Raw genomic sequence first — 25014 nt, forward strand, 5'->3', positions numbered from 1 at the left:
AGGTGGGGGTTGGGTGTCCTGAGGAGACTCCTGGAAGCTGATTGGAGAGGAGGATGAAAATGAAGAAGGGGTACCTGAGTGCTGGGCAAGGCACTGGCTGAGCTGCTGTGGCTCCCTGGCCTGGGGGATCTGTTGTCCCTCCAAGGCATAGTGAAAAACCTGCAAGACGTTCAGCCTCCACCTTTTAGAACCCATCATCTCACCTCCTAGCAGGTTCTGAGCTAAGGTTCTTGCCTAATTGTTCTTTCCCTGAGGCAGATAGGGGACGTGAAAAGGAAAATAACTCCCTAGCATCTCCCTCTTTCTTTCCTCATCAGGAAGTCCCTCCTCCAGTCCTCTTTGGTGGCATGCCATGCCAAGAGCAGTGTGTGTGTAAAGGAACAAAAAATATCCAATGCAGTCAAGTCCTTCCCAGACTTTGCCACTGATCCCTTTTACCTTCTTTCTCCTAATAGTTTATTTGGTTGGTCTGGACTCACTTGTGGCCTTTGATTAAATTCCTAAGGGGCCTGAAGAAGACGTAACTACTTAGAGGCACTAGAGCAAGGACCCCGCCCCATGCCCCAACTCTGCCAGTCAAGGTAGGGGGAGTCACTTCCTGGGGATGGAACCAGACAAGATAATAGGAGCTCACAAGGAAACAGAAGCTGTGACAAGTTTAGTAGTCTCAAATGGGTTACATCCCCTTCCCCCATCACATCAGAATCTTGTGAAATGGGAAAACAACAGAAGGAGGGGATCGGATGGAAAGAAGCAGATCTCTCACAGGCTTTCCGGGCTGGACAGAGGTGGGAGTCAGACCTGAGAGTTGGGTGGAGAGCCCTGTTTGAGGCTGTGGCTGATCCCTGGTACTACCTTTTCCCCTGGGGGCAGGAAGCCCTAGGAAGAGGGGACTGTAGGGTCCTCAGGGGATCTTTCCTCCCTCTCCTGCATGAGGCAGAGGCAAGCTGCCTGCCAACCCCTTCCCTCAAGGAATGGCCTTGCCTGGGAATGCCCACCACATATCTTCTTCTTTTTTTCTAGTCAAACTCTGTTTACTCCTTGGCCTGCCTCCCTCCTTCCTCCCCTCTCAACCTTTACTTCTGATTTCTATTTCATGGAATTTGGGATTGACGTTAAATTACAACAGTGCCGCCAACACCAAGTCTTGCAGGAAAAAAAAATACAAAGAAATTTAACAAAAAAAATATATTAATAAAAAAGTTCAAAAAAGGGGGGGGACTGTTATCTCCTTTGGGTTGCGATGGCTTCAAATCTAAATTCTCTGAAGCTCTCCGGGTGCTGAGGATATACAAGAAGGCCTCTTGGAGGATCCCAGGCCTTCATACAGTCTTGCCGCCCCAGTGGGATAAGAGCTTCTTCCCTTAAACATTAAAACTGAAGTCTGAGGATTCAAGGCTCAGCAGGTCGGCCCAGGAAGGGCGGGGTCCCGTGGTGGAGGCGGGGAGAGGGAAGAACTAGTCCAAGCACCAACCCCTACTCCTCTCTGTACCAGGAAGCGCTGGGGGGGAGAGAAGCAGAGACAGAAGCCAGGTGAGCGCTGGGGTCGGGAAGCCGAAGCTGTCTGAGATAGGAGAGGGGAATGGGAGGAATCCCGCAGAAAAAATAGCGCTAGGCCGTAGAAGGTAAAAAGAATGAGGGTGCTAGGTATAGGGTACCAGGTGGAGGGTAGGGGGAAGAGGCGGAGCTCTGGCTCATGCGCAATAGGAAGAGGCACAGGGTGGGGACTGGACGCATGCGTAGGGGGAACTCCTTGGGCTGTGCAGTGGGGGCGCAGTTGGAGACCCACGTGGGGAAAAGATAAAGATGGGCTGTTAGGGTTGCGGCACAGGACGAGCCTGGGCAGAAAGGCCAGGCACACCTGGCCAGAGGGTGTTAAAGCCCATTCCACTCCCGGGCTCTGACCCCCTCCCCCAGGATGGTGGTGCCTTCGCTAAAGCTTCAGGATCTAATCGAAGAGATTCGCGGCGCCAAGACTCAGGCTCAGGAACGGGAGGTGATCCAGAAGGAGTGTGCCCACATCCGGGCCTCCTTCCGCGATGGGGACCCTCTGCACAGACACCGCCAGCTGGCCAAACTGCTCTATGTCCACATGTTGGGTTACCCCGCCCACTTTGGACAGGTACTAGCCTGGGATACTGCCCTCCTGAGTTTGACGAGGAAAGCTAGCGGATCATAGGTCTCGAACCCCCTCACCTGTTTGTGCCGATTTTTTTTTTTCATTCTACAGTTTCCGAGCCTTCACAGCAACCCCCATTAGTCAACTGGCTTGAACCCTTCTTTCTTTGGCCAGGCCCATTCAGGGAATCTCTTCCTGATCTCCCCAATCCTCCATTCCTAGTTCTTTGAAACAAGCCATCAATACCTTGATATCCTAAGCCTCTCTTGTGGATGAGATATGATGTCCCACAAGTCACCCTGGTGTTAAAGAGGAAGGTGGAGGCCAGGCACGGTGGCTCACGCATGTAATCCCAGAACTTGGGAGGCCCAGGCAGGTGTATTGCCTGAGCTCACAGGTTCCAGACCAGCCTGAGCCAGAACAAGACTCAGTCTCTAAAAAAATAGTTGGGCGTTATGGCAGGTGCCTGTGGTCCCAGCTACTTGGGAGGCTGAGGCAATAGGATCACTTGAACCAGAGAGTTTGAGGTTTCTGTGAGCTCAGATGCCAGGGTACTCTACCCAGGGTGACCAAGTGAGACTTCGTCTCAAAAAAAAAAAAAAAGAGGAAGGTGGAACAGGTATGTTTGTGTCTGAGGTTTCACCTCTGTCCTTTCCTGCTCTGCCCCCTTCTCTGTAGATGGAGTGCCTGAAACTGATCGCCTCCCCCAGATTCATAGACAAAAGGGTGGGCTACCTGGGAGCCATGCTCCTATTGGATGAGAGGCACGATGCCCACCTGCTCATTACCAACAGCATCAAGAAGTGAGAGGGTTCTGGGAACCACACAAAATCAGGGAGATGGGAGAGAGGGGGAACTGGGAAATGCCAGGGGGCTGCCTGTTGTAGGCACTGGGAATGGTTTTCTCAGAGGCTGCCCTAACCATCCTCCCAACCCTGTAGTGACTTGAGCCAGGGGATTCAGCCAATACAAGGCCTGGCTCTGTGTACTCTGAGCACCATGGGCTCTGCCGAGATGTGCCGGGACCTGGCCATGGAGGTGGAAAAACTGTTCCTGCAGCCCAGCCCCTATGTGCGCAAGAAGGTGAGATGGCAGGACTCTAGGCAGGTGCTTCTTCAGAAACTGTCCCCTGTCTGCCATGCAATAAAGGTTAGCGGAGTCCATCCAGGGGAACCCTGTCTGAGGCCCCTGACCTCGACAGGCTATTCTGACTGCAGTGCACATGATCCGGAAGGTTCCCGAGCTCTCCAGTGTCTTCCTCCCATCCTGTGCCCAGCTGCTTCAAGAGCGCCACCACGGTAAGGCCATGGGTCTTCCTTTCCTCTTCATCTCTGGCTATGACCAGAAGTGAACACTGGGATGGCAACACCAGCTCAAGTGTAGCACACGCACACAAACACACATGCTGTAGACTGTCCCCTGCCCCTGGCCCACAATTCACTTCACCCCTACCCTGACCCCAGGCATCCTACTGGGCACCATCACGCTGATCATGGAGCTCTGTGAACGAAGCCCTGCAGCCCTCAGGCACTTTCGAAAGGTGGGCTGGAGAAGGGCAGGCCCTGGTCCCCATAAAGAGGGGCTGTGGGGAAAGAATGGGGCTTAAGATGGACAGGATCAAGAAGAATACCCAGACAGGGTTGTGCCCTCCATCCAGGTGGTACCCAAGCTGGTGCAGATCCTCCAGACTCTGGTGACAACGGGATACTCCACAGAACACAGCATATCTGGAGTCAGCGACCCCTTCCTGCAGGTGGGCCTAACTTTTACTGCTATATCCCTGGAATAGAGAGGACATAATAAGACTATGGCCAGTGGTCACCTCCCAAAGAACACTTAGTTCTTGGCTTAGTGTCCTGGGCAGGAGAGTGGCAGGCATAGGATCACTCAGGTCATCCCAGCACGAGGGAGAGGGAGTGCAGCCTTCCTGCTAGGTCAGAGAATACAGTTTGTAACAATTTTTTTAAATTGCCCTAAAATCCCCCAGCATCACATACCTCTGATCCCCTCCCAGGGCCCAGGGTATCTGTGGAGGTGAAAAGGAGAGGTAGGGAGGCTCTAGGGAGCTGGTCAGTCCCCTCAATGTTGGATTTTTCTCCTCAGCCCCATGACTCCTTATGGTATGAATTCCTCCACCTTTCAACCTTTAACCCAACCTCAGGTCCAGATACTTCATCTGCTTCGGATTTTGGGCCGGAACCATGAGGAGAGCAGTGAGGCTATGAATGACTTGCTGGCCCAGGTGGGAGGCTGGAAAGGGGGAACTGGGTAGGTGGGGCACTGGTCACCATTGGTGTGTGACTTCATCACCCCTAGGCATCCCTCACAAAACCACTTATCACGCAGTGGTCATATAATCACCTCTGTCCCCTATAGACAGTGAACTCCATGGACGAGGGACACAGTCTGTCTTAGAGCTATCGCCCCAGTGCCCGGGCTGGCCATGGCATGTAGTAGGGGTTCGGGAGTGTTGTTGGATGGTTGAGGGATGGACACATTGATGCAGTGGAGACCTTCAAAAGACCCAAAGACAGAGCCCTATGCAGATGCATCTCCTCTCCCATCCACTCAGGTAGCCACTAACACAGACACCAGCCGAAATGCTGGCAATGCAGTCCTGTTTGAGACAGTGCTCACTATCATGGACATCCGCTCTGCAGCTGGCCTACGGGTATCATCCTTTTATGCCTCTCCCACTGTGACCCCACCCACTAACCCCACCTAGGCAGACAAGTCCTGATTTCTTTCCCCTATCCCTACTATCCTATACCATGTGGTCACACTCCTGAATGAGCAGGTTGCTCCATCTCTGTCCCCAACCTCTGTCTCTCACAGGTTCTAGCTGTCAACATTCTTGGCCGTTTCCTGCTTAACAGTGACAAAAACATTAGGTAATAGTCCCAGGTTATGCCACTGAACCCCAGACCTTCTGCGTTCCTTCCTCCATAACCTCCTGAATACGTACTTCTTACCCCTATACCAAAGCAGGAGAGAGGGTGGGGGCTGATGACCATGGTGTGATAGGGCCTCTTCCACCCTGTTCAGGTATGTAGCCCTGATGTCATTGCTGCGGCTGGTGCAGTCTGATCACAATGCTGTGCAGCGGCATCGGCCCACTGTAGTGGAGTGTCTGCAGGAAACTGATGCCTCCCTCAGCCGGTGAGCAGAGACCCAGTGCCTGGTGGCCAAGAACAAGCCAGCTCAGAGCAGCTGGACTAAGGGTTCTAAGGGGACAGAAGCCTGAGGAAGGAGAGGGCCTGAGGCATGGAGCAGGATGACCGGAGCTACCTATGGAAACACCTGTCTTCCTCCTGCCAGGAGGGCCCTGGAACTAAGCCTAGCTCTGGTGAATAGCTCCAATGTGAGAGCCATGACAGTGGAGTTGCAGGCCTTTCTGGGGTCCTGCCCCCCTGATCTACGGGCTGACTGTGCCTCCGGCATTCTGCTGGCTGCAGAGAGGTGAGATGTCTGGGAGGCAGAAAGGATAGACTCTGGAGAGGGTCGGTTCCAGGACTGATGAGCCATTATATCCCTTAGATTTGCTCCAACCAAGCGGTGGCACATAGATACCATCCTGCATGTGCTGACAACGGTGAGGCAGGGGCTGGTCAGAGAGCTGGGTAGGAGAGGTCAGGGTTCATCACACGGACTTGGCCATGTTCACTCCTCCAGGCAGGCTCCTATGTGCGAGATGACGCAGTGGCCAACTTGACCCAGCTGATTGCAGGGGCCCAGGGGCTACATGCCTACTCTGTGCGCTGCCTCTACAGTGCCATGGCAGAAGACATCTCCCAGGTACCATTCCTACTTACCAAGGCCCAAGGCTTCCCAGCCCATCCTGGGCCACCTCTTCCCTATGCCACATTCCTGACTATAGTCCCTTCAAGGTCACAGCCATCTACTTAGTGCAGGAGACATTCAGGACACTTGGGCTTCTGTCCTGATTTTGGTACCTACTGGCCCTGCAACAGTCGGTACCAAAATCACAGGTGACTTTCTTTATGTTCCGTGTACTCAGCTTTCTTTTTTTTTTTTTTTTTTGTAGAAACAGAGTCTCACTTTATGGCCCACTGTAGAATGCCATGGCCTCACACAGCTCACAGCAACCTCCAACTCCTGGGCTTAAGCGATTCTCTTGCCTCAGCCTCCCGAGCAGCTGGGACTACAGGAGCCCACCACAATGCCTGGCTATTTTTTGGTTGCAGTTTGGCCGGGGCCGGGTTTGAATCCGCCACCCTCAGTATATGGGGCTGTGGCCTTACCAACTGAGCCACAGGCGCTGCCCTCCGTGTACTCAGCTTTCTATCCCTCCTACTTTCCAGAGCTGTCTTGAGGATTAAATGAAGTAAAAGCTCTGTATTTTAGGTTTTATTATTTTCTTGAATGCTGAGTATCTCCTGATAGTATCTACACCCTCCCCCCTTTTCCGTCTTAATTAAGTAGGGTGGGCAGAAACCATCCACCCCTTCAGGGGAGGAATTCTCTCAAAACTCCATCCAGGCATGGTGGCTCATACCTATAATCCTAGCACTCTGGGAGGCCAAGGCGGGTGGATTGCCTGAGCTCAAGAGTTCAAGACCAGCCTGAGCAAAAGTGAGACCCCAGCTCTAAAAATAGCTGGACATTGTGGCAGGCTCCTGTAGCCCCAGCTACTGGGGAGGCTGAGACAAGGGAATTGCTTGAGCCCAAGGGTTTGAGGTTGCTGTCAGCTATGATGCCTTGGCAGTCTACCCAAGGCGACAAATTGAGACTCTGTCTCAAACCTTGCCCTCCCCCCCCCCAAAAAAACCTCCATCCTGTGGTTAGGCCATGTAGTTCTGTGCTTGGCCACCAGAGGGCAGTGGGAGCCCAGGCACTGGGACAGAGCCAGGTAACAAATTTAGGTTTCCCCACCACCCCTCCAGTCTCTCCAGTCTCTCCCTGCCTTAAAGGGATGTTACAGAGTCTGGAAGTAAAGATGGGAACCCAGATACTGGCCCAGCAGTGTTTCTTGATTGATTTTTTTTTTTTTTTGAGACAAAGTCTTACTTTAGTCCTAGGTAAGGTAGAGTGCTGTGGTATCACCACAGGTCATAGCAACCTCAAACTTTGGGCTTAAGCAATCCTCTTGCTTCAGCCTCCTAGTAGCTGAGACTACAGGCATGCACCATCATGGCCAGCTAGGTTTTTTTTTCTATTTTTAGTAGAGAGAGGGTCTCACTCTTGCTCAGGTTGGTCTCACACTCCTGAGCTCAAGCCTCGGCCTCCCAGAGTGCTGATTACAGGCATGAGCCACCATGCCCGGCCCCAGCAGTGTTTCTTATTCCATGCAGCAACCACTAGTGCAGGTGGCAGCCTGGTGCATTGGGGAGTATGGGGACCTCCTGTTAGAGGGGAACTGCGAGGAATCTGAGCCCCTTCAGGTAAGATCTGCATTTGGGGGTTCACTGGGAGGGACTACGAAGGGGAGGTAGAACTGGCCTCAAAATCACTACCTGTTCCATGCCTGCAGGTGGAAGAAGAGGAGGTGTTGGCACTGCTAGAGAAAGTACTACAGTCTCACATGTCCCTGCCAGCCACCCGAGCATATGCACTCACGGCCCTCATGAAGCTGAGCACCCGGCTCCGTGGAGACAACAAGTATGTGGTGTCCCAGCCCCTTGAGAGACATCATTTCACTGTGCCCACAGTTTGAGCATCTCTCTAGGAACACATAATCCCTAACCAGCCCCCCATACAACTTCTCAGTCCTTAGCTTCTTGTTTTTGAGCCAAATCTTGGGTATCTCCATGCTTGGTGGGGCCTCTCCCTTCCCTGCCACCTCCTGGAGTGGAAGAGCAGTGCAAATTGCCATTGCCACTTACACCCTGCACCATGGGTCAGGCGTATCCGCCAGATAGTGTCCATCTACGGGAGCTGCCAGGATGTGGAACTGCAACAGCGGGCTGTGGAATATAACACACTTTTTCGGAAGTATGACCACATGAGGTACGTCCAGCACTCTGCTGCAGTGTAGGACCCAACCCCCTGTCTTGTCAAATGTTCTTTTCTAAAGGATCCCATCCTCACTTGTGTCCCTCATCTAAGGTAAGAACCTCCCAACTACTGTTCATTGAAGTGAAGCTGGCTTCTAACCCTCCTTGCTCATCTGAAAACTAGCAACATGCTGTCTTAGGAAATCAGAAGGGCACTTCTGACCCATCATGTGCCCAGCTCTCCATGCCCTCAGCCTTCATCCCAGGTGCCTCTTGTGGAAGGCCTAGGGACCACACAGAGGACACAGTTGCATTCCATCCTCTCAGGACTGCCATCCTTGAAAAAATGCCTCTTGTGGAACGAGGTGGCTCTCAGGTTGATGAGAAAGCAGAAGAAAGCATAGCAGCAGCCAAGCTTTCAGAAGCAGCCCCTGTGCCCACAGAGCCCCAGGTGAAGAGGCTCAAAGCCCTGGATGAGAGGACTTGCCTGGGGTCCCATACACAGCCCTGACCCTTCTGCCCTTCCTTCCAGACCTCAAAGCTCCTAGATCTGCTCGATCTCTTGGATGGCCCTTCTGGGGATGCCCAGCATCCTCCCCCGCTGGATCCCTCCCCAGGTGGTACCTCGGTACACCTCCTTGACCTTCCCTGTGCACCTCCACCCCCAGGTAAGCCTCAGCAAAGGGGAGATGTCTTAGGGTGGGTGAAAATGTGACGCTTCTTCTGAACCAAAGACTGAGGCTCAGATACCCTTTTCCCTCTTGTGTGCTAATCCCATCCCCATCTCAGTAGGTTAAAGTGTTAATTTAATCACACCAGTCCCTTCTTGGCCCCCCTTCTATGTCATCCCTTTGTTGCAGACTTCCTCCCCCACCCTTCTCATGCCCACTACTTACGGCACTGGTCCCTCTCAGCTCCTTGCACCCTCCTACCCATGATATTTCATGTTTTGTTTTTTTTTATATATATATATATCAAATGTTCTTCCTCCAGCACACTGAATGACCAGCTCATTTTCTCTTCCAAGCTTCCACTAAAATGTCAGATGCCTTCCTGTACTACTCCTATTTAAGGTAGCTCTTCCCAGTTATTCTGGCATAATTTATTTCCTTCATGGCACCTATTACAGTCTGTGAGTATCTTGCTTTTTTTATCATTTCTCTTTCCCCTCCAGACTATAAGTTCTAGCTTCATCTTCTTATCTACCAAATCCCTAGCATCTTGAGTAGTGCAAGGCCAGTAGGTGCCCACTCGGTTGCTGAATGAATAAATGAACATGTTATCTTGAGCCTCCACACTAAGTGCCTCTCTCTCCCTACTTTAGTTCCCATCCCAAATCTCAAAGTATTTGAGCGTGAGGGAGTACAGCTGAATCTGTCCTTCATTCGACCTCCTGGAACCCCTGCTTTACTCTTAATCACTGTCACTGCCACCAACTCCTCAGGGGGTGATGTCACCCACTTCATCTGCCAGGCTGCTGTGCCTAAGGTTTGTAAAGATCAGGGTTTAGAGGTGGCCTTGGCACTCTAGGAGAAAAGGCCACTAAATAGAAGAGGTGGGTGGGTGACAGAATGAGATGAAAGGGAGTAAGACAAGTACTGGGGAGTTATGGGAAAGAAGATTTGGAACCACCGGGTGTGGAAGAGTTGTCTGAGACTAGCCAGCTGCCTTACTGTGCTCTGCCCAAACCTGTGTTCAGAGTTTCCAGCTGCAGCTACAGGCCCCCAGTGGGGACACAGTTCCAGCTCGGGGTGGCCTTCCCATTACCCAGCTCTTCAGAATCCTCAATCCTAACAAGGTGAGCTTCAGGAGGAACCCCCTACATACACTCCACTCCTCCTGCATATACCCCCAAGAATAAGACCCAGGGACAGAAGAAGCCAGAATGCTAATCCTAGTCTCCACTCTCCTGTTCCTAGGCCCCCTTGCGGCTAAAGCTGCGCCTCACCTACAACCACTTTGGCCAGCCGGTGCAGGAGATCTTTGAGGTGAACAACTTGCCTGTGGAAACATGGCGGTAACTGTCTCCACTCACAGCCTAAAATCCTCCTGTGGTTCATACCCCAGCGAGTGCTAGGGTACCCGCTACCTTACACCTGAGTGCCACCAGCAGGTGGTGCTCTGGCCCTGCATTTGCCACTGGAAAAACTGGGAGCCTGCCCGCCTCTCCCTCAAATACTGAAAGCCCAATAAAGCCTGAGGGGGGAAGTAAAGCCATATTTGGATATATTTGAAGTAGAAAACCCCTTACACAGGAAGTATGATTCTTTCCCTGAGCCTTGAGAACCTGCCTCAACAAGGAAGGTTTTCTTTCTACCACTCCATGTTGGGGAGCAAATTTGCCCTTCAGCTTCTACAGAAGGCACTTTACCCTCTACAGCAGAAGTGGGCAGAGTTGCAAAATCTAATCTAAATTTCTAGATTTCTAACAGGGATTCCCAATCATTTCCCCAACATGCTGCTATTCCCCACACCCCAAGGCAGGGAAATCCCTGCTGCCTCCCTTCATCTCTAACTCAGCTGTAAGGCGGTTTAGGAGCCGCTGGCAGAATCAATGGCATCGACCAAGGGAGGGGGGTGGCAAGGGATTTTCCTGTGCTTAACTACTGATCACGGCTAAGTGGAAATCCTATAAACAAGAGCGGAAATCAATGGAGGCTGCTTAGCGGCCAGGGGAGAGGGGCGGCCCACAGATTGCATCTGACGGATGAGGGAGAAGAAGCAACCAGGGAGGGCTCAAAGAAGGACAGTGTAGAGTGAAGAAACAGGCAGAGCTGGAGAGAGGAGTCACTGTCAAAAGGGAAGCCAAAGGGAGAGTCACAATGAGGCCAGGAGGGGACCCCATTAGACCCAGAGTTCCCTTCCTCTTCTAGGAGGTGACACTCCTAGCCCAGGCTGCTCTCAGGATGTTTAGTCCCCTGTGGCCTCTCTCTGGAGCTGTTCACTTCTAGCAGGCGCTGATAGTGTTGAGGGTGGAAGCGCTGTAGGTACACAATCAGCTTGGCAGGTACCGTCTCCTGTATTGGCACACCTACAAGCAAAAGGACAATAAGGACAAAAGCAGACAGAGCTGCTAACACTTTGACTCTGCTCCCTGCCCACTCAGCCAGGACCCCAAAGTTGTTTCCAAGGCAGCACTGGATTCTGAATGCCATCCACCCAGCTTCTACAACCCACCAGCCCACTCCCTTACTCCCTCAGTCCCCTTACAAGAGGGACTGAGTGGGCAGGAACAGAGCTAGGAAGCCATACAAGAGCCTCTCTTCCAGCAAGGAGAAATAGCAAAGGGGTATCCAGGTGCCATAACAACAGAAGGCCTCAATATTGACTCATTTCAATTATTCCTTCTGTCCCCCAGTCAAGATTAAAGCCCATCTAGGAAGGCCAGAATTAATTAGCTTGGTAATAAAGCACACACAGAGATGTACACACTTAGAAATGAAGGACTATAGGAAGAAGAGATCAAGAGAAGCTATAGCCATGCAGTGAGTCTCAGAGAAGTCTCACTTCTCTACTACGGAACTGCCTATTGCCAATGTTTGTTATTAGTGCTGGCATATAGCAGTTACTCAATGTATGTTTGCTGAGGAGACTCAAACAGCATTCCAGGGCAGTAAGGGCCTATAGGATGGACAACCCCATATTTGTGTGAATTAACTGTCTACAAGGGAACTATGCCTGAGAACAGAAAAACAAATCTGCTAAAGCTTACCCCACTGTCTCACATAAATGCAATGTTCTCGTCTTTTACTAACTTAAAAGAGGAGCTAGGTAACTGTAAAAACAGAAGTTTGGGGGGAGGATCAAGGCAGAGGACTGACAAATGAAACTGAAGGAGACCTCCCTAGTAGTATGAGAACTAAACGAGACAGCTTGACTAAGATAAAGACACATGTAGAGATTAAGTTCAGATTAGATAGCTACTGTAAAAGAGGGAGCCAGATTTCATAAAGCTCCAAGCAAACTGGGTCCTCTAGGAAATTCCTAAAACAATTCCTGTTACAAAGAATCCAGAGACCCTCCCCCACTATATGGTCCAGTGGGTGCCTCCAGAAGTGGAAAGTTGGGAGCAGAGGAAAGAACAAAAGAGCCTGTCTCCCTCACCAAGCATGTTGCTGAGCCTGTGAATCTTCTCTAGGGCAGCTGGTACTTCAGCCTCCTCATGCACCAGGGCCTCTACCTCACCCACAGCGTAGCCAAAGTCGGCTGTATCTAGGTCCACCCTGAGCAGTGGTTCCTCTTCATCACCTCCTGAGAGTACCAGCTTCCAGGCACTCCGATTAGTCACAAAACTAGCTACTTCCTGCAGCCCCAGTGGGCTCAACACAGCAGCCACACCCCCAGCCTCCAGGCCTTCAGTCTCCAGCACCTCGCAGAGCTGGCTCACAATTGCAGGTTCAGCTGTGAGTTCCTTATACTGAGTGTGGGGTCCTGAGACAACTGCTGCTCCAGGACATTTCAGCTCCCATCCACTATTCTGTCGTTGTCGCAGCCAGTAGTCAGCCCGCATGAGATTCAGCTCAGGGGTGTCATAGTAGGTGTCCTGGAAGGTGACCTTGTACTCCAGGGTGCCCCCCAACTCCTGTAGTCGCTCTTCTGTACCAGGCCCTGGAATGAACTTTAGTTCCACTTCAATCAAGCCCTGGGCCATGCTACCTGCAATTGGTTGATCAAAAAACATTCGCTGAGCTCCCAAGTGTTCAAGGTCTGGTGCTTATCCTGCGTAGGGGTAGAGGGGGGCCCGCTCAGCACAGACCCCGCCCCTGGGAGAATTTATGAGGCACACACCCTGTCGCAAAAGTCTGCTAGGGCTACAGCCCTTTCACTCTGTCTTGGTGATAAAATGCCCCGTCTGTGATATTTTTTAAGCCTCTGACAGTGACAGGTCTCCAGTAAAATCGCTTCCACTGCTCATAATGTCCTCAATCCAAAGGGTTCCTAAGAAAAGAAGTGTAGATCCTGCCTACACCTTGCTACCACAGTAGGGCAGCGGCTCACTGCCCGGGATGACCCGCCCTTCCTCGTCACAGCAGCAGCAGAGGCTCGGGTCTCACCTCAAAGCCCAAAGGTCTCCCTCTCGCGGGACCTGGAGATAGGGCAAGGGAGCCCACGCACACCCGCGAGGAATGCCGGGAGCAGTTCCTGACTCCGGGACCTGGGCCTGGCTCTCCGGCTCTCCGGCTCTCGGCGCCCAGCTGATTCCAGCACCAGCGGCCATATTAGGCCCGTTGTGATGGTGTCAAACGCGGGCCAGAGCCCGAGAGCCTTGCTAGGTTACGAGCGGCAGCGGCCCGCGTGTTGAGTAGGGGAGCTAGGCCGTTCCCTTGCGCTCTGCTCTTCATCCCCGACCCCTCGCGGCTCCCAGGGGTTGTCTGGATCTCAGGCCTCCAGCTGAACTTGGCACCCTGGGGGGCCGGGTGCATGATGGGAGATGTAGTTCCATAGGGAGGCTTTGCCTTCTCGCCTCACCCGTCGCTATGGTGACAGGAAAGCTGCAATTGGTACCAGCGTGACTCTACCCAAAGCTGAACTGGGGCCGTGGGGCAGTGGGAAGAGTCCAATGCAAGGAGCTCAGGCCTAAGCCTGTCACCAGACCCTCTCCCAACGTAGGCAAATGAGCCCGGAATGCAGATACCTAATAGATTCTATGGCGCCCCACTAAGTGCAGGCCAGTGGCGATGGCTGAGAGCAGCAGGGGCCGGGGAGGAGAGAGTTCAGTTTAGTTACCCTGCAGTTTAACAGTTGATCTAATACATCCTGGCATGATTGTTCAGGATAAGGGTGAGCGGGAAACTGTCAGAGGAGGAAATGATGTTTTGGATGGGATCGAAAGATGTCATGGGATTTTAACAGATGGAGATACAAAGAGCATGAGCAAAAGGCCCATAAAGTGGAGAGTACTTGGTCGGTGCTTGAGTGGAAGATGAGGCTAAGAAATGCAGTTGAGGGGCAGGTAGGCTTTGAGTGCCAAACTGAGGAATTTGTCAGGAGTAGAAGAAATACTCATGTTCAAGGGGAGGGAGGGGGTTTTGTCAGGAATAGAAGAAATACTCATGTTAAAGAGGAGGGGGGGGGGAGGATGGGCCGAGGGAGGGTGATTGGTGGGATTACACCAGCAGTGCATCTTACAAGGATACATGTGAAACTTAGTAAATGTAGAATATAAATGTCTTGGGCGGTGCCTGTGGCTCAAGGAGTAGGGCGCCGGTCCCATATGCCGGAGGTGGCGGGTTCAAACCCAGCCCCAGCCAAAAAAAAAAGGAAAAAAAAAAAAAGAATATAAATGTCTTAACACAGTAACTAAGAAAATGCCAGGAAAGCTGTGTTAACCAGTGTGATGAAAATGTGTCAAACGGTCCATAAAACCAGCGTATGGTGCCCCATAATCGCATTAATGTACACAGCTATGATTTCATAAAAAAAAAAAAAAACAAGGAAGGGGTCATAAAAAATACTCATGTTCATATGTTCATTAAAATATAGGAAGACTTAGGGTTGGTACTTTGAGACACAAAATAAGAGAAGGTTCTTTTTTTTTACTCCTTGTAAGGACTATGGTTATCTGGAGACTTTAGCTGGGTTTCTGACCCTCCCTGTGAGGAAGCTTGCTGAAGCTTGTTAATTCCCGGCCTTCTTCCTGTGATAGGTGAGAAATGCCAAGTGCCAACTGCCCTTTCCCCAGTATGTTTCTGGGAACATGATCAGTAGGAAGCATGGTGGGGAGGACGCTGGTCTAAACACATGGCATCTTAAACTTGAGATGTCTTGGGTGTACCCCTCCCATTATTTGATGTCAAGCACCTTTGGTTAAGGAGGGAAGGAACCCCAGCCCCTAACTCCTCACTGGTCTGCTTTTCATCTAGTCTTCACTTCAGTTTTGTTGACCCAAAAAGAAGAGCTAATATTTTCCCTGTGTTCAATCCAGTGGGGTAGGGAAAGAAGCTGAATGCAATGGAAAGACTAGATTCTGAAGCCAGATGGACTTGAGGTTGACTCCCAGCTTCACTTTCTAGATGCTTAGCCTTGGCACAAGCTACTCCACTTCCCTAAGCCTCTGCTTTATTTATTTATTTATTTATTTATTTATTTATTTATTTATTCATTTTTTGTAGAGACAGAGTCTCATTTTATGGCCCTTGGTAGAGTGCCATGGCATCACACAGCTCACAGCAACCTCCAACTCCTGGACTTAAGCGATTCTCTTGCCTCAGCCTCCCGAGTAGCTGGGACTACAGGCGCCCGCCACAACGCCCAGCTATTTTTTGGTTGCAGTTCAGCTGGGGCCGGATTTCAACCCGCCGCCCTCGGTATATGGGGCCGGCGCCTTACCGACTGAGCCACAGGCGCCGCCCTAAGCCTCTGCTTTTTCAGTGGGAAATGTGGACTGTCTCACAATTACCGGTGAGGATTCAGTAACACACTGTCACATAGTAGAAACTCAAGGTATTAGTTTCTTTCTCCCTTTTTTTCTTGTGAACTTCAGGAGTTTTTTGTCCTGTAGCAGCTAGTGTGGGCTCTGGAGCCAGCCCATCGAGGTTTGACTCTTGGTGCTGTCGCTTTATATTGGCCATTTAACCTTGGGCCAGTTACTTGTTTGTGCCTTAAATTCCTCAACTGTAAAACGGCACTAATAATACTACCTCACAGGGTTGAGAGGAGTAAGTAACTTCCTACAAGTTACAGTATAAGTAAAAGTGCTTGGAACTGTTATTAAAATACAGGAGCACTTCGGAGCAGATAAACTGAAAATGGGGAGGAGGAGCCAGAACCTCCCCTAACCCTACCTAACTCAGGGGACTATGTGACCGCGTGGAGGAGTCAGAAGAGACTTCAGAGTAATTGCCATGGAAGAGAAGGTTCTAGTACCCAGTCGGAAGTGAGGGGGAATAATAAGTCAGGAAGAAGGGAGTGAAAAAATAGAGATGGGTTTCAGGCGGCTCTGGGAAGCTGGTAGAAGCCAGGACTTGCTCTAGAGCTGACGTAAAACAAAACTGCAAAACACATGTATGATTTCAGTAGGCAAGATGAAGAAAAGAAATAATTTAAAGGGAACTGTTCTCTTTGCAGGCACCGGCTGAGACCTAGCGGCAGAATCGAGAGATACTGGGCAGGCTGCCTAGCCTGCCCTGGGATCTCAGTCCCGGCCCCTGGGTCCAGCAAGGCCGGCGGACAGCGCTTGCAGGCCAGAGGGCGGGGGCGGACAGACTACAAGTCCCGGCATGCGTCGCGGCGGGCGGGCCGCTGCACCTGCTCAGTGGGGCCGCCCCGGGCGCCTGGGTATTGATTATTCCATTGTGTGGGACGCCTTGGCTCCAGCCAGTGAATGAGGCGGAGGAGTGAGGGCGAGGAGGAGGAGGAGGAGGGCGAGGAGGAGGAGGTGGAGGAGGTGGAGGCAGGGAGCGAGCGAGTGCCCGGGGTGAATCAATGGAAACCCCCTCACGAAGCCGGGAAAACACTTCAGCCGCAGCCAAATAGCATTGATTATTTTCCTTCACTTCCCTCACCACCGTGAATTTATTTATTTATTTTTTCCATCTCCGTCCCCGACGCCCCGGAGCGAGCGCTGGAGGGAGGGAGGAGGAGGGGAAAAAAAGGAATCAACACATCGGAGAAGTCCCTTCCAAGAGCCGCCCCCTCCCCTCCCCGCCTCGCGCTGCTCGGCGGCCGCGGTTCGACTCCCGTCCCTGCTTCCAGCTGAGGTGTAAGTGCATCGATTTCCGATGCTGCTGGGTTGGTTTTTTTTTTTTTTTTTTCCCCCTCCTCTCCCTCTCTCTCTCTTCTTCTCTTCCTTGCTCTTTAGAAGCTTGAGACGGAGGGGAGAGGAGGCGCTCGGAGACTGCAGCTGGAGGAGACGGAGAGGGATGGGAAGGAGCTGGGGGAGGGGAGACGGACATACGGACCAACTGACAGAGAACCCAGGGAGAAGGGGTGTGGGAGATAGAGGGCGTGCGAGCGGGAATGAGGCGAAGAGAGAGACGCAGGGGTGGAGGGAGAGATCGGGAAGGGAAAGGCAGGGGCCAGCCGGACAGACGGAGGGTAACGAAAGCCTAGACGGACCGCGCGGAGCTGTGCGGGGAGCAGGGGTCCAAAGGGGAGGGAAGGGGAGGCCTGGTGAGTGCGAGAGCTCGGAGCTGTCAGCCTGGAGGGGTCTGGGTCTCGGCGGCCCCCCGCCGGCTGCGGGATGGGGGAAGAACTGCGGCCGGCTGTCTGATGGATGGGCTAGCGCGCTGGGGCGTGGGGTGGGAGGGGATATGGATATACCCTCTTCAGTCTTCCGTCTTCGTTTTGCCTGAAGTTGAGCTTTTTTTTTTTTTTGAAAAGTGCAAGCAGGTGAGGTGAGGCCACAGCCCCCATTCAAGGTGAAGCTTGACCCCCATCCGTTCTTGTCTGCCCCTCTCTCTGAGTAACCCTATCATTTTCGAGCACTAAACCACGCTTCTTGCTCTTGCCTGTAGCTCCTCTGGTCTCTGTGTGTCCCTGCCTCTTGGTTTTACTATTCTGCATTTGTCTCCCCACCTCATCCATCTCTGGGTCTGTGTGTCACTGTCTCTGCTGTGACCCTTTCTACCTGAGTGATCCTCTCCATGTGTCCCGTCACTGTGTCACGCCTTGGTTGCGCGACTGTTCTGCCTGTCTAGGACTCCATACCCTCTCCTTCTGGGTCTGCCCGGGTTTTGCTGGCCTTTTCAGGCTACTCTGGAGTTTGCTGATCAGTCATGATTGTGGTGGTCGTGGTCAGAGGCCTATTAGAGTAGGGGGTTGGAGCAGATATGCCTTCCTCAAAGATTCTGGTGGCCTTTCAGCATGGCCAGGACAGCCTCCTCTTCCACCTTCACCAGGAAAGCTTTGGAACTTCCTAGCATTGTTGACTGTTCCTTTTGCCATGTGCCTGTCTCCCCCATCAAGACCTTACCTCCCGATCTCCTGTGTATCATCTTCCTTTCCCACTTCTACTGCCATAATTCCCCCCCTTCTCCCACTATATCATTGTATATTTTTTTTTTTTTTTTTTTTTTTTTTTTTTTTTAATTTTTGGCCGGGGCTGGGCTTGAACCCGCCACCTCCGGCATATGAGACCGGCGCCCTACCCGTTGAGCCACAGGCGCCGCCCCATTGTATATTTTTTATCTCCCCATTTTGTTTCACTCCTTTTTGTCCCTCTGTCTCCCATGATCTCTCTTGCTTATTCTCCACCTTTGTTCCTACAATCTGCACTCTTCCTACCTTTTCTCCCTGGTCACTCAGAGTTTCTTTTATCCCTCAGCCTCTTACCCAGTGTTTTAACCCCAGCAGCAGAAGGTAACAGCAAGCAAGGCACTGAGAGAGGTGGGGCGGTATAGTTTGTGAAGGCACATCGATAGGCCAAGAAATCAATTTAACGGGCTTCCAGGGGCTTATAACCCCTTCATCAATCAGCGCCATTATGTCAGTTAACTGTCAACTTTGATTTTACAAAGGGACATTCTCTAGGACTCTAAGCTCCACCCTGCCTTGTTGGCCCCATCCTTCAGTTCATTCTACATATCTATGGATTTTTCTTCACTTTTTAGTTCATCTTCTTCATGGGCCCCTGCTGTTAATCATATTTGGATTCAGCACCATTCTTTACTAGTGTAGTAGAAGCTGTCTTATGCAAGGGGCCAGGTTCATTCAGCCTAAAGAACAGTACAGGTGGATAAAGGATCTGGAGAGTTTACCTTGGTTTTAAGCCCATTGTTGTTTTTCCAGACCTCAGGAGCTTGGAGCGGTAAAAGGAGATAAATATGAGCAAAAGATGGAAGATTTGGGGAGTGAACAAAATTACAGAAAGGAGGGGGAGGCTGGTGCAATAAACACATGGGGTAGAGAAATGTATGATGGGAGGGACTTGCAAAGGAAGAGAGGAAAATCTATGCGGAATAGGGTGGGCAGGGGAGGGACCAAGGAGTGATTAATGGGAAAGTGGGAGAATGAAATAAAACATGAGTTAGCTATGCAGAAGGAAAGAGGAAGGGAAATGATAGAATATTGCTAAGAGGAGGTCAACAGAAATAGCACTATGAAATAAATATAGTGGTAAAATGGGGGAAGGGAGGAATTGATGAATAAGATGAGTTGGGAAAAGAGTATGGTACAAAGGAGGTAAATGGATGGCAGAGGAGTGCTGAGGCACATCTGAGCTGCACTGAGTTTGCTGGGGAAAAGCGGGAGGATGAGGTATGGAAGGAAACAAATGCCTCTGGCGCGAGGAGGATACAGTCTCATCACGACTGATGCAAAGAGAGCGCTGCAGGGGAGATTGGGGGTAGGCAACAGGATTTGGAAAATAATCATAGCAGAAATACCACTGAGTGAAGCCCCAAAAGAGAAAGCCCAGAGATATCTGGGGAAGGGAGGGAGAGAGAACCTCGACATGTTCATTCCATTGGCATAATCACTTGCTTCCCTACCAAGGCCTTTGCATTTCATTCCCAAGCCAGGATAACACATGCAAAGAGATGAAAAAGTAGAATTCCCTTTTACTTCAGCTGACAGGAACTTGAATCTTCCTAGCCCCCTGAGAGCCAAAAGACCTCAAGCCTCTGATATCATAAATTGTTGGCATTGCCTTGGCAACCGACAGGGTTCCTCCCTCCATGATGTCAGAGGCAGCTGCTCTTACCTTGAGACCCATACAAGAATAACTTAACTGTTTTGCTGGGAAGCTGTATCATGTGTGGGGCTGGGACCTGACTCAGATCCTTAGGATTCCTGGCTCTGGTAGTTTGACCTTGCCTCCCTGGAGCTGTTCTCAGCTGAGAACCACAGTTGTCACAGAAAACTCTTTTGTTTGTGAGTGCCTGGGGCTCACTAAAGCATGACAAGAGCAAGAGGAAGGGACCTGCGGAGACATGGGGCACTGAGGTCAGGATGGTAGGACTGAAAGGCAGGCAGAAAAGGGAGAACTGGAAATGGCAGTACAGACCATGAAAGGAGAAAGGCTTCGTGAGCATGGAGGAGAGTTGTTGAAAATGTAAGGTGAACCTGGCGCTGGGTTTAGGAATGGAAGCTAGAGCTGGAAATGCAGAAGAGAAGGGATCAGAGCTGTGTGAGAGTGTAAACTGACATAGGGATAGGAAAAAAAGAGGTCCTGGAATGCCAGAGGGCACAGTGGATTTTGGCTATATAAGTGGAGGAAAAGGGACACTGTGTGAATCCTTTAGTCTAAGCTATCTGGTGAGAGACTCAGGGATAATAACAGTGGCCGTGTGTGTGTGTAGCTGCATCTGTCTAGTTTCCACTTGTTTCCCAGCACCTACACGTGTCTGTCACAGAGAAGAGGCTTAATAAATACCTATTGATGAAATGCTAAATTAATAGGGAGAGGCTAGGGAAAAGAGTTGCCCACTTAATGCTCACCACCTGTACCCTTCTCCCAAGTATGTATAAATGAGCAATTTGGGAAATCAGGAACTAGAGGGAATGGGTGGAGAGGAGTTAACCAGTAACAGAGAGATCTAAGGCATAGAGAGGATGGACTGAGTTAGGGGCACATGTGGAGGCAGCCAGGGGATGATGTCAGGCAGAGTGTTCATAGAGATAATTAGAGAGAAACATGAACAGTCCTAGGAGCCCAAGAGGAAGATGTGGAGTAGGGAGGCAGTTTTCAGAAAAGGTTGAAAGTTGTTTCCAAAGAGCCAACAAATTTGAATTGGAAGTAGCCTCCTCACTCCATTCCCAATCTGAAACAATTGAGTTGGTTGTGCCCATATATAGTAGAACCTTGACTTCTTCCCTACATTGACCACCTCCTTAAGTTGACCTAAATTTCATAGACTGGACATGCACCACATGCACATGGCCACCTCCATATGTTGACAGTTTGTTACTGTCTCTTGGGTGGTCACTTTATAAAGGTTCTACTATATATAGAATGGCCGCAAATAAGAGTTCAAAAATCAATACCAGACTCATTCTAAACACTTGTCCCAACCCAGGTAGTTATAAGAAAGTCAGCATTGGCCATGGGGGCCAAAAGGCAGAAGGAGGCAGAGGTTACTGCTGCCCAGACCTTAATGTAAAGAACACTGTGAGGGATGGCCTTGACATATAACTGCTCACTGTCAAAAAAGTCCAGAATTATTAAGGAGAAGATGGGAAGACAGCTCTTAGTGAAATCTGCAAAGAGAGGTCTAAATGCACAGACATCATAGGGGAGAAAGATGCACCCTGTCAGGGATGATAGCCTGTGCCTGTGGTGAAGAGCCAAAAAGCCCTTGAATGGAGTAAAAAATCTAGGGAAGATGAGAAGAGAGAGAATAGCAAGCTGGGAGTCCCAGGGAAGAGTCTTGCTATAATAAAGGCCAGGGCAGCTGGAGAGGGGGCTGGCCGGTGGGATTCTGAAGGGAAGACAGTGGTGGCTGTATGCACTGTCAGCTGCCGCCACGGACTAGGGCAGCTCATATTTTGCAGTAGGCGACAGGCTGTCGACACGGCGGTCCTTTACCTCACCGTTAGAAACTCATTTCATTGATTTTTCCATCTTTCTTCTTGGGCTCCTCATACTGAGCTCAGTCATCCCACCACCCCCACTTTCCCAGAACTCCTTGCCTCTCTGAGGAAAGCCCTGGAGAACTGCCTGCCCATCCCTCCTCCACCCAAGGTTGGTAAGGCAGGGGTGACAGATTCAGAAATGACTTCCAACCCACTGAGGCAATCCCAGTGACTCTTAGCAGCCCCCACGTGAAGGAACTAATCCAGAGACCAAGACGGTCATGTGCAGTTGTTCTGAGACCCACCCCCGTCTCCCGTGCTCATCACCAAGCTATACCATTAATGTGGGATCTGCACACACCTGGAGGAAGACATCTTTTACTAATTATTACTGAAACAGCTCTGGACCCCTCAACGTTTTTGTTTTTGTTTTCCCAAAAGTCATGAGAAAACAAGAGCCCTCTTCTGTGTTTGGACAGAAATATAGGATAATATCAAAGCTAACGTTCAGGCCTGAAATTCCCAGTAGAGTGATCCACTGGAACATTGCATGCCTGTGCAATTAGGAGGCCATGACTGGCCCAGGGTGTGCAAGAACACAGTGTGGAGAGAAGAGGGGAGTGCACACAGGATCTGGTCCTCTGGAGCATGTTCATGCGCAGTTGATGGGACAGGATAGGTGTGGGCCAGGCATTTGTACTTCATGTGTGGACATTTCCCTAGTGCATCCTCCAGTCACAGCTAACTACCCTAGGCCTTTCCCTTTGGGGCTGGGCTTGGGCTAGAGGTCAAGAGTCAATTGCCAGTCATTTGGCTTCTCAGTGAAGGAGGGCAGAGGGTAGGACAGGGGTATTAGGTAGTGTTTCCCCAAGGACCTGATAGGGTAAATGCCATTTGCATCCTCAAATTTTTCATTCCTTGTTTTGTTGGCAATCCCCCCGGGCTCTCCTTGCCTCTAGGCCTAGCCATGTGCCTCTGTCCTTTTCCTGGGCCATGGGTGTACTCTAGATTTTGCTGGTCCCCTTGACACGTGGGCCTCATCTCCATTGCAGTTGTCTACATTTCTCCCCATGTTCTGTACCACTGGCCTGCTTGGGCCACAGACACCTTTCTTCCTTTACCTTCTTCAAGGCTATATGGTTTCCACAAACCTTGAGATAAATCCTAGTGTTTTAGGGAAAGAAGTGCACTTGAGGTTAGGAAAAGACCAAGGAAGAACAAGAAACCAGTTCAGGACAGATTGGGCAGGGAGGAATGGGGAGGAAAAGAGTATGACAGCTGAAAGTTAAAACACTCTGTCTTCCAGAGGCCAGAAAGCTTGGGAGATGGCCACAATTTAAATGAAAAAGGAAGGAAGGTAGGAGGCTGTGAGGACTAAGAAAGGGGAGAGAAAACCAGTAGCCTGACCCCCACAGGGAATGGAGATGGAAGAGTGGTTGTGTGAGACATAAAGCTGAAAAGCCAAGCTGTGGTCTCAGTCTTCGTGTCAGGCCTGAGTTCAAGCCGTGCTGGCCTTGACCCTTGTGGGAGGAACTGAAGTGGCAAATTAACGACGATAATGAAGTCACTGCTCCTTGTTTGTCTTTGCTGGTTTCCCCTTGAGATTCGTCCTTTGGCCAGACAGGGCAATGTGGAGGAGGGGAGGGAAAGCAGCAGTGAGGGGTAGGGGAGGGGTGTGAAAAGAGGATGGAGAAATGGCAATGTGGAGGAGAAATGGTAATGTGGAGGAGAAATCCAGAAGGGGAGGGAAAAGGGAGAGTGCTGAGTGAAGGGAAAAGGAACACAGGAACGGAGGAGAGGAGAGGGAGATATGAAAAGAGAGGGGGAAATGGGAGAGGTGCACAAAGAGGATTAGGGAAAAGAACAATGGGGAACAGGAAAGGGAAACCTGGAAGGAAGAGCAGGAAAAAAAGGAAGGAGGAGAGGTAGAATGGAGAAATGGCGAGCCGGAGGGAAAGAACGTGGCTAGGGCTGCAAAAGCTGCAGCTGGCGGGGCCAGTGGGCGGGGCCTCATCTCCATCTCTAATGGCTGTGAAATGAGGTTAGCTCCATTAGAGGCGGCGAGAGTGTAACAAGATCACACTCATTAGGGCTGGGCCATCCCAGTAATTACCACCACCCCAAACACTCCCGCGCCAGCCAGGCCACCAAGCATATACAGGCACACAGCAACACCCGCACAGGACACCCCGTTGCCGAATGGGAAGCCCAGGGCCCACACAGATGTGACTGGAGGGCCAAGGGGAAAATCCAGTCAGGGGCCAAGAATGACCACCTTCACTAGCCCCCCAAAGGTGCTGAGACAGGGCTAAACTCAGGCTGCCAGCTCCCCCAATACCATCAAAAAGCAATAAATGTACACATATTCCCCAACTCAAGAAATAAGGCAAGTGGATGAATACTTATCATTTCCATTTATTGATCACATCCACAGTGTCAATCTCAGTAACAATTACCTCATTGGACACAACTCCATGAGGTACTAATCCCCATTGGAGAAACAGAATTGAGACCTTAACTTACCTGAGGTCACTTACATATTAAGGAATAGAACTAGAATTTGCTTTCAGGTCTGTCTAACTCTAAAGACTGGGGGGTTTTTTGTTTTTTTTTTGAGACAGAGTCTTACTTTATTGCCCTTGGTACAGTGCCGTGGCATCATAGGTCACAGCAACCTCAAACTCTTGGGCTTAAGCAATTCTCTTGCCTCAGCCTCCTGAGTAGCTAGGACTACAGGCACTTGCCACAACGCCCAGCTAATTTTAGAGAGCTTCTTCCAAACCAACTGTGAGGTCTTGCACTGGTTCAGGCTGGTCTTGCACTTGCGAGCTCACCCATCTTGGCCTCCCAGAGTGCTAAGATTACAGGCATGAGCCACTGCGCCTGCCCCACCTGGCCTTTAAAGACTGCCTTTTTTTAATTTTGTGGAGGTGGGGTCTCACTATTTTGCCCACTTCACTGGCCTAAAGTGATCCTCCTGCCTCAGACTCCCAAAGTGCTGAGATTACAAGCTTGAGTTACCCTGCCTGGACTCCAGACTGCTTGTCAGATGAAATACATACACTAATATGGATACACATATGTAGATTTCACCTTTAAGAGACATTATCACAAACCAGTACACATATCATCAAATAACACTGTCTGCCATATCTATCACATCTCACCCTTTCCTCTCTCCATACATTTACACATACACAAAATGGTCAGTGCCCCCTGCATAGACACCTTCATGAATAGCGCCCCTGGAGTTTCATAAGGCAGTGATCCTGTTCAGGCCTGTCTTACACTAAGAAACAAACCAACTGTGAAAGAGCCATCTAGCACATTTAAGCTCTAAGAAGAGCAGAACAGCCCATATGCTCAAAGTGACAGACCTAAGGGCAGAATAACACAAACTCAAAGGCCTCATTCGAAATGCATACCAGCCAGAGTTCAGAAGCTTACAAATTAATACAAGAGCAGAGGAAGGCAGTGGGGAGGGCCAGG

At 50.7% G+C, this 25014-nt stretch overlaps 3 protein-coding genes across 10 annotated transcripts in view; 2 read left to right on the top strand and 1 right to left on the bottom strand.

The window, feature by feature from the left end:
- Positions 1-198: 198 nt before the first annotated feature.
- Positions 199-10290, top strand: AP1G2 (adaptor related protein complex 1 subunit gamma 2). Of its 7 annotated transcripts, XM_053595180.1 has the most exons (22): positions 199-1533; positions 1918-2122; positions 2798-2922; positions 3061-3202; positions 3321-3417; positions 3583-3659; positions 3777-3872; positions 4281-4361; positions 4692-4790; positions 4955-5010; positions 5165-5278; positions 5438-5578; positions 5657-5711; positions 5792-5914; positions 7432-7521; positions 7611-7738; positions 7982-8086; positions 8401-8524; positions 8606-8741; positions 9398-9561; positions 9773-9871; positions 9993-10290. In XM_053595180.1, exons 2-22 carry the CDS (start codon positions 1919-1921, stop codon positions 10092-10094), a joined length of 2358 nt encoding a protein of 785 aa, XP_053451155.1. In that variant the 5' UTR covers positions 199-1533; position 1918; the 3' UTR covers positions 10095-10290. The 7 variants fall into 7 exon arrangements, 6 of the variants coding, with proteins under 6 accessions (XP_053451155.1, XP_053451156.1, XP_053451157.1 ...); XR_008380770.1 differs by lacking the exons at positions 9773-9871; positions 9993-10290 and adding an exon at positions 9067-9146 and having other exon boundaries at positions 9398-9500; XM_053595181.1 differs by lacking the exons at positions 9773-9871; positions 9993-10290 and adding an exon at positions 9101-9146 and having other exon boundaries at positions 9398-9560.
- On the bottom strand, positions 10281-13475 carry THTPA (thiamine triphosphatase). 2 transcript variants are annotated; one of them, XM_053595192.1, is made up of 3 exons: positions 13128-13475; positions 12178-12729; positions 10281-11104 (listed from the first exon to the last, which is right to left on the bottom strand). In XM_053595192.1, exons 2-3 carry the CDS (start codon positions 12722-12724, stop codon positions 10959-10961), a joined length of 693 nt encoding a protein of 230 aa, XP_053451167.1. In that variant the 5' UTR covers positions 12725-12729; positions 13128-13475; the 3' UTR covers positions 10281-10958. The 2 variants fall into 2 exon arrangements, with proteins under 2 accessions (XP_053451167.1, XP_053451166.1); XM_053595191.1 differs by having other exon boundaries at positions 12178-13475.
- A 2884-nt stretch (positions 13476-16359) lies between these two features.
- ZFHX2 (zinc finger homeobox 2) overlaps positions 16360-25014 on the top strand; it is a 29789-nt gene continuing 21134 nt past the window's right edge. Inside the window, exon 1 of the mRNA XM_053595178.1 lies at positions 16360-16774. The gene's annotated coding sequence lies outside the window, so the exon portion shown is untranslated. The remainder of the gene's footprint in view (positions 16775-25014) is intronic.

The sequence above is a fragment of the Nycticebus coucang genome, chromosome 6 (genome assembly GCF_027406575.1).
Source record: "Nycticebus coucang isolate mNycCou1 chromosome 6, mNycCou1.pri, whole genome shotgun sequence".
Taxonomy (NCBI): Eukaryota; Metazoa; Chordata; class Mammalia; order Primates; family Lorisidae; genus Nycticebus; species Nycticebus coucang.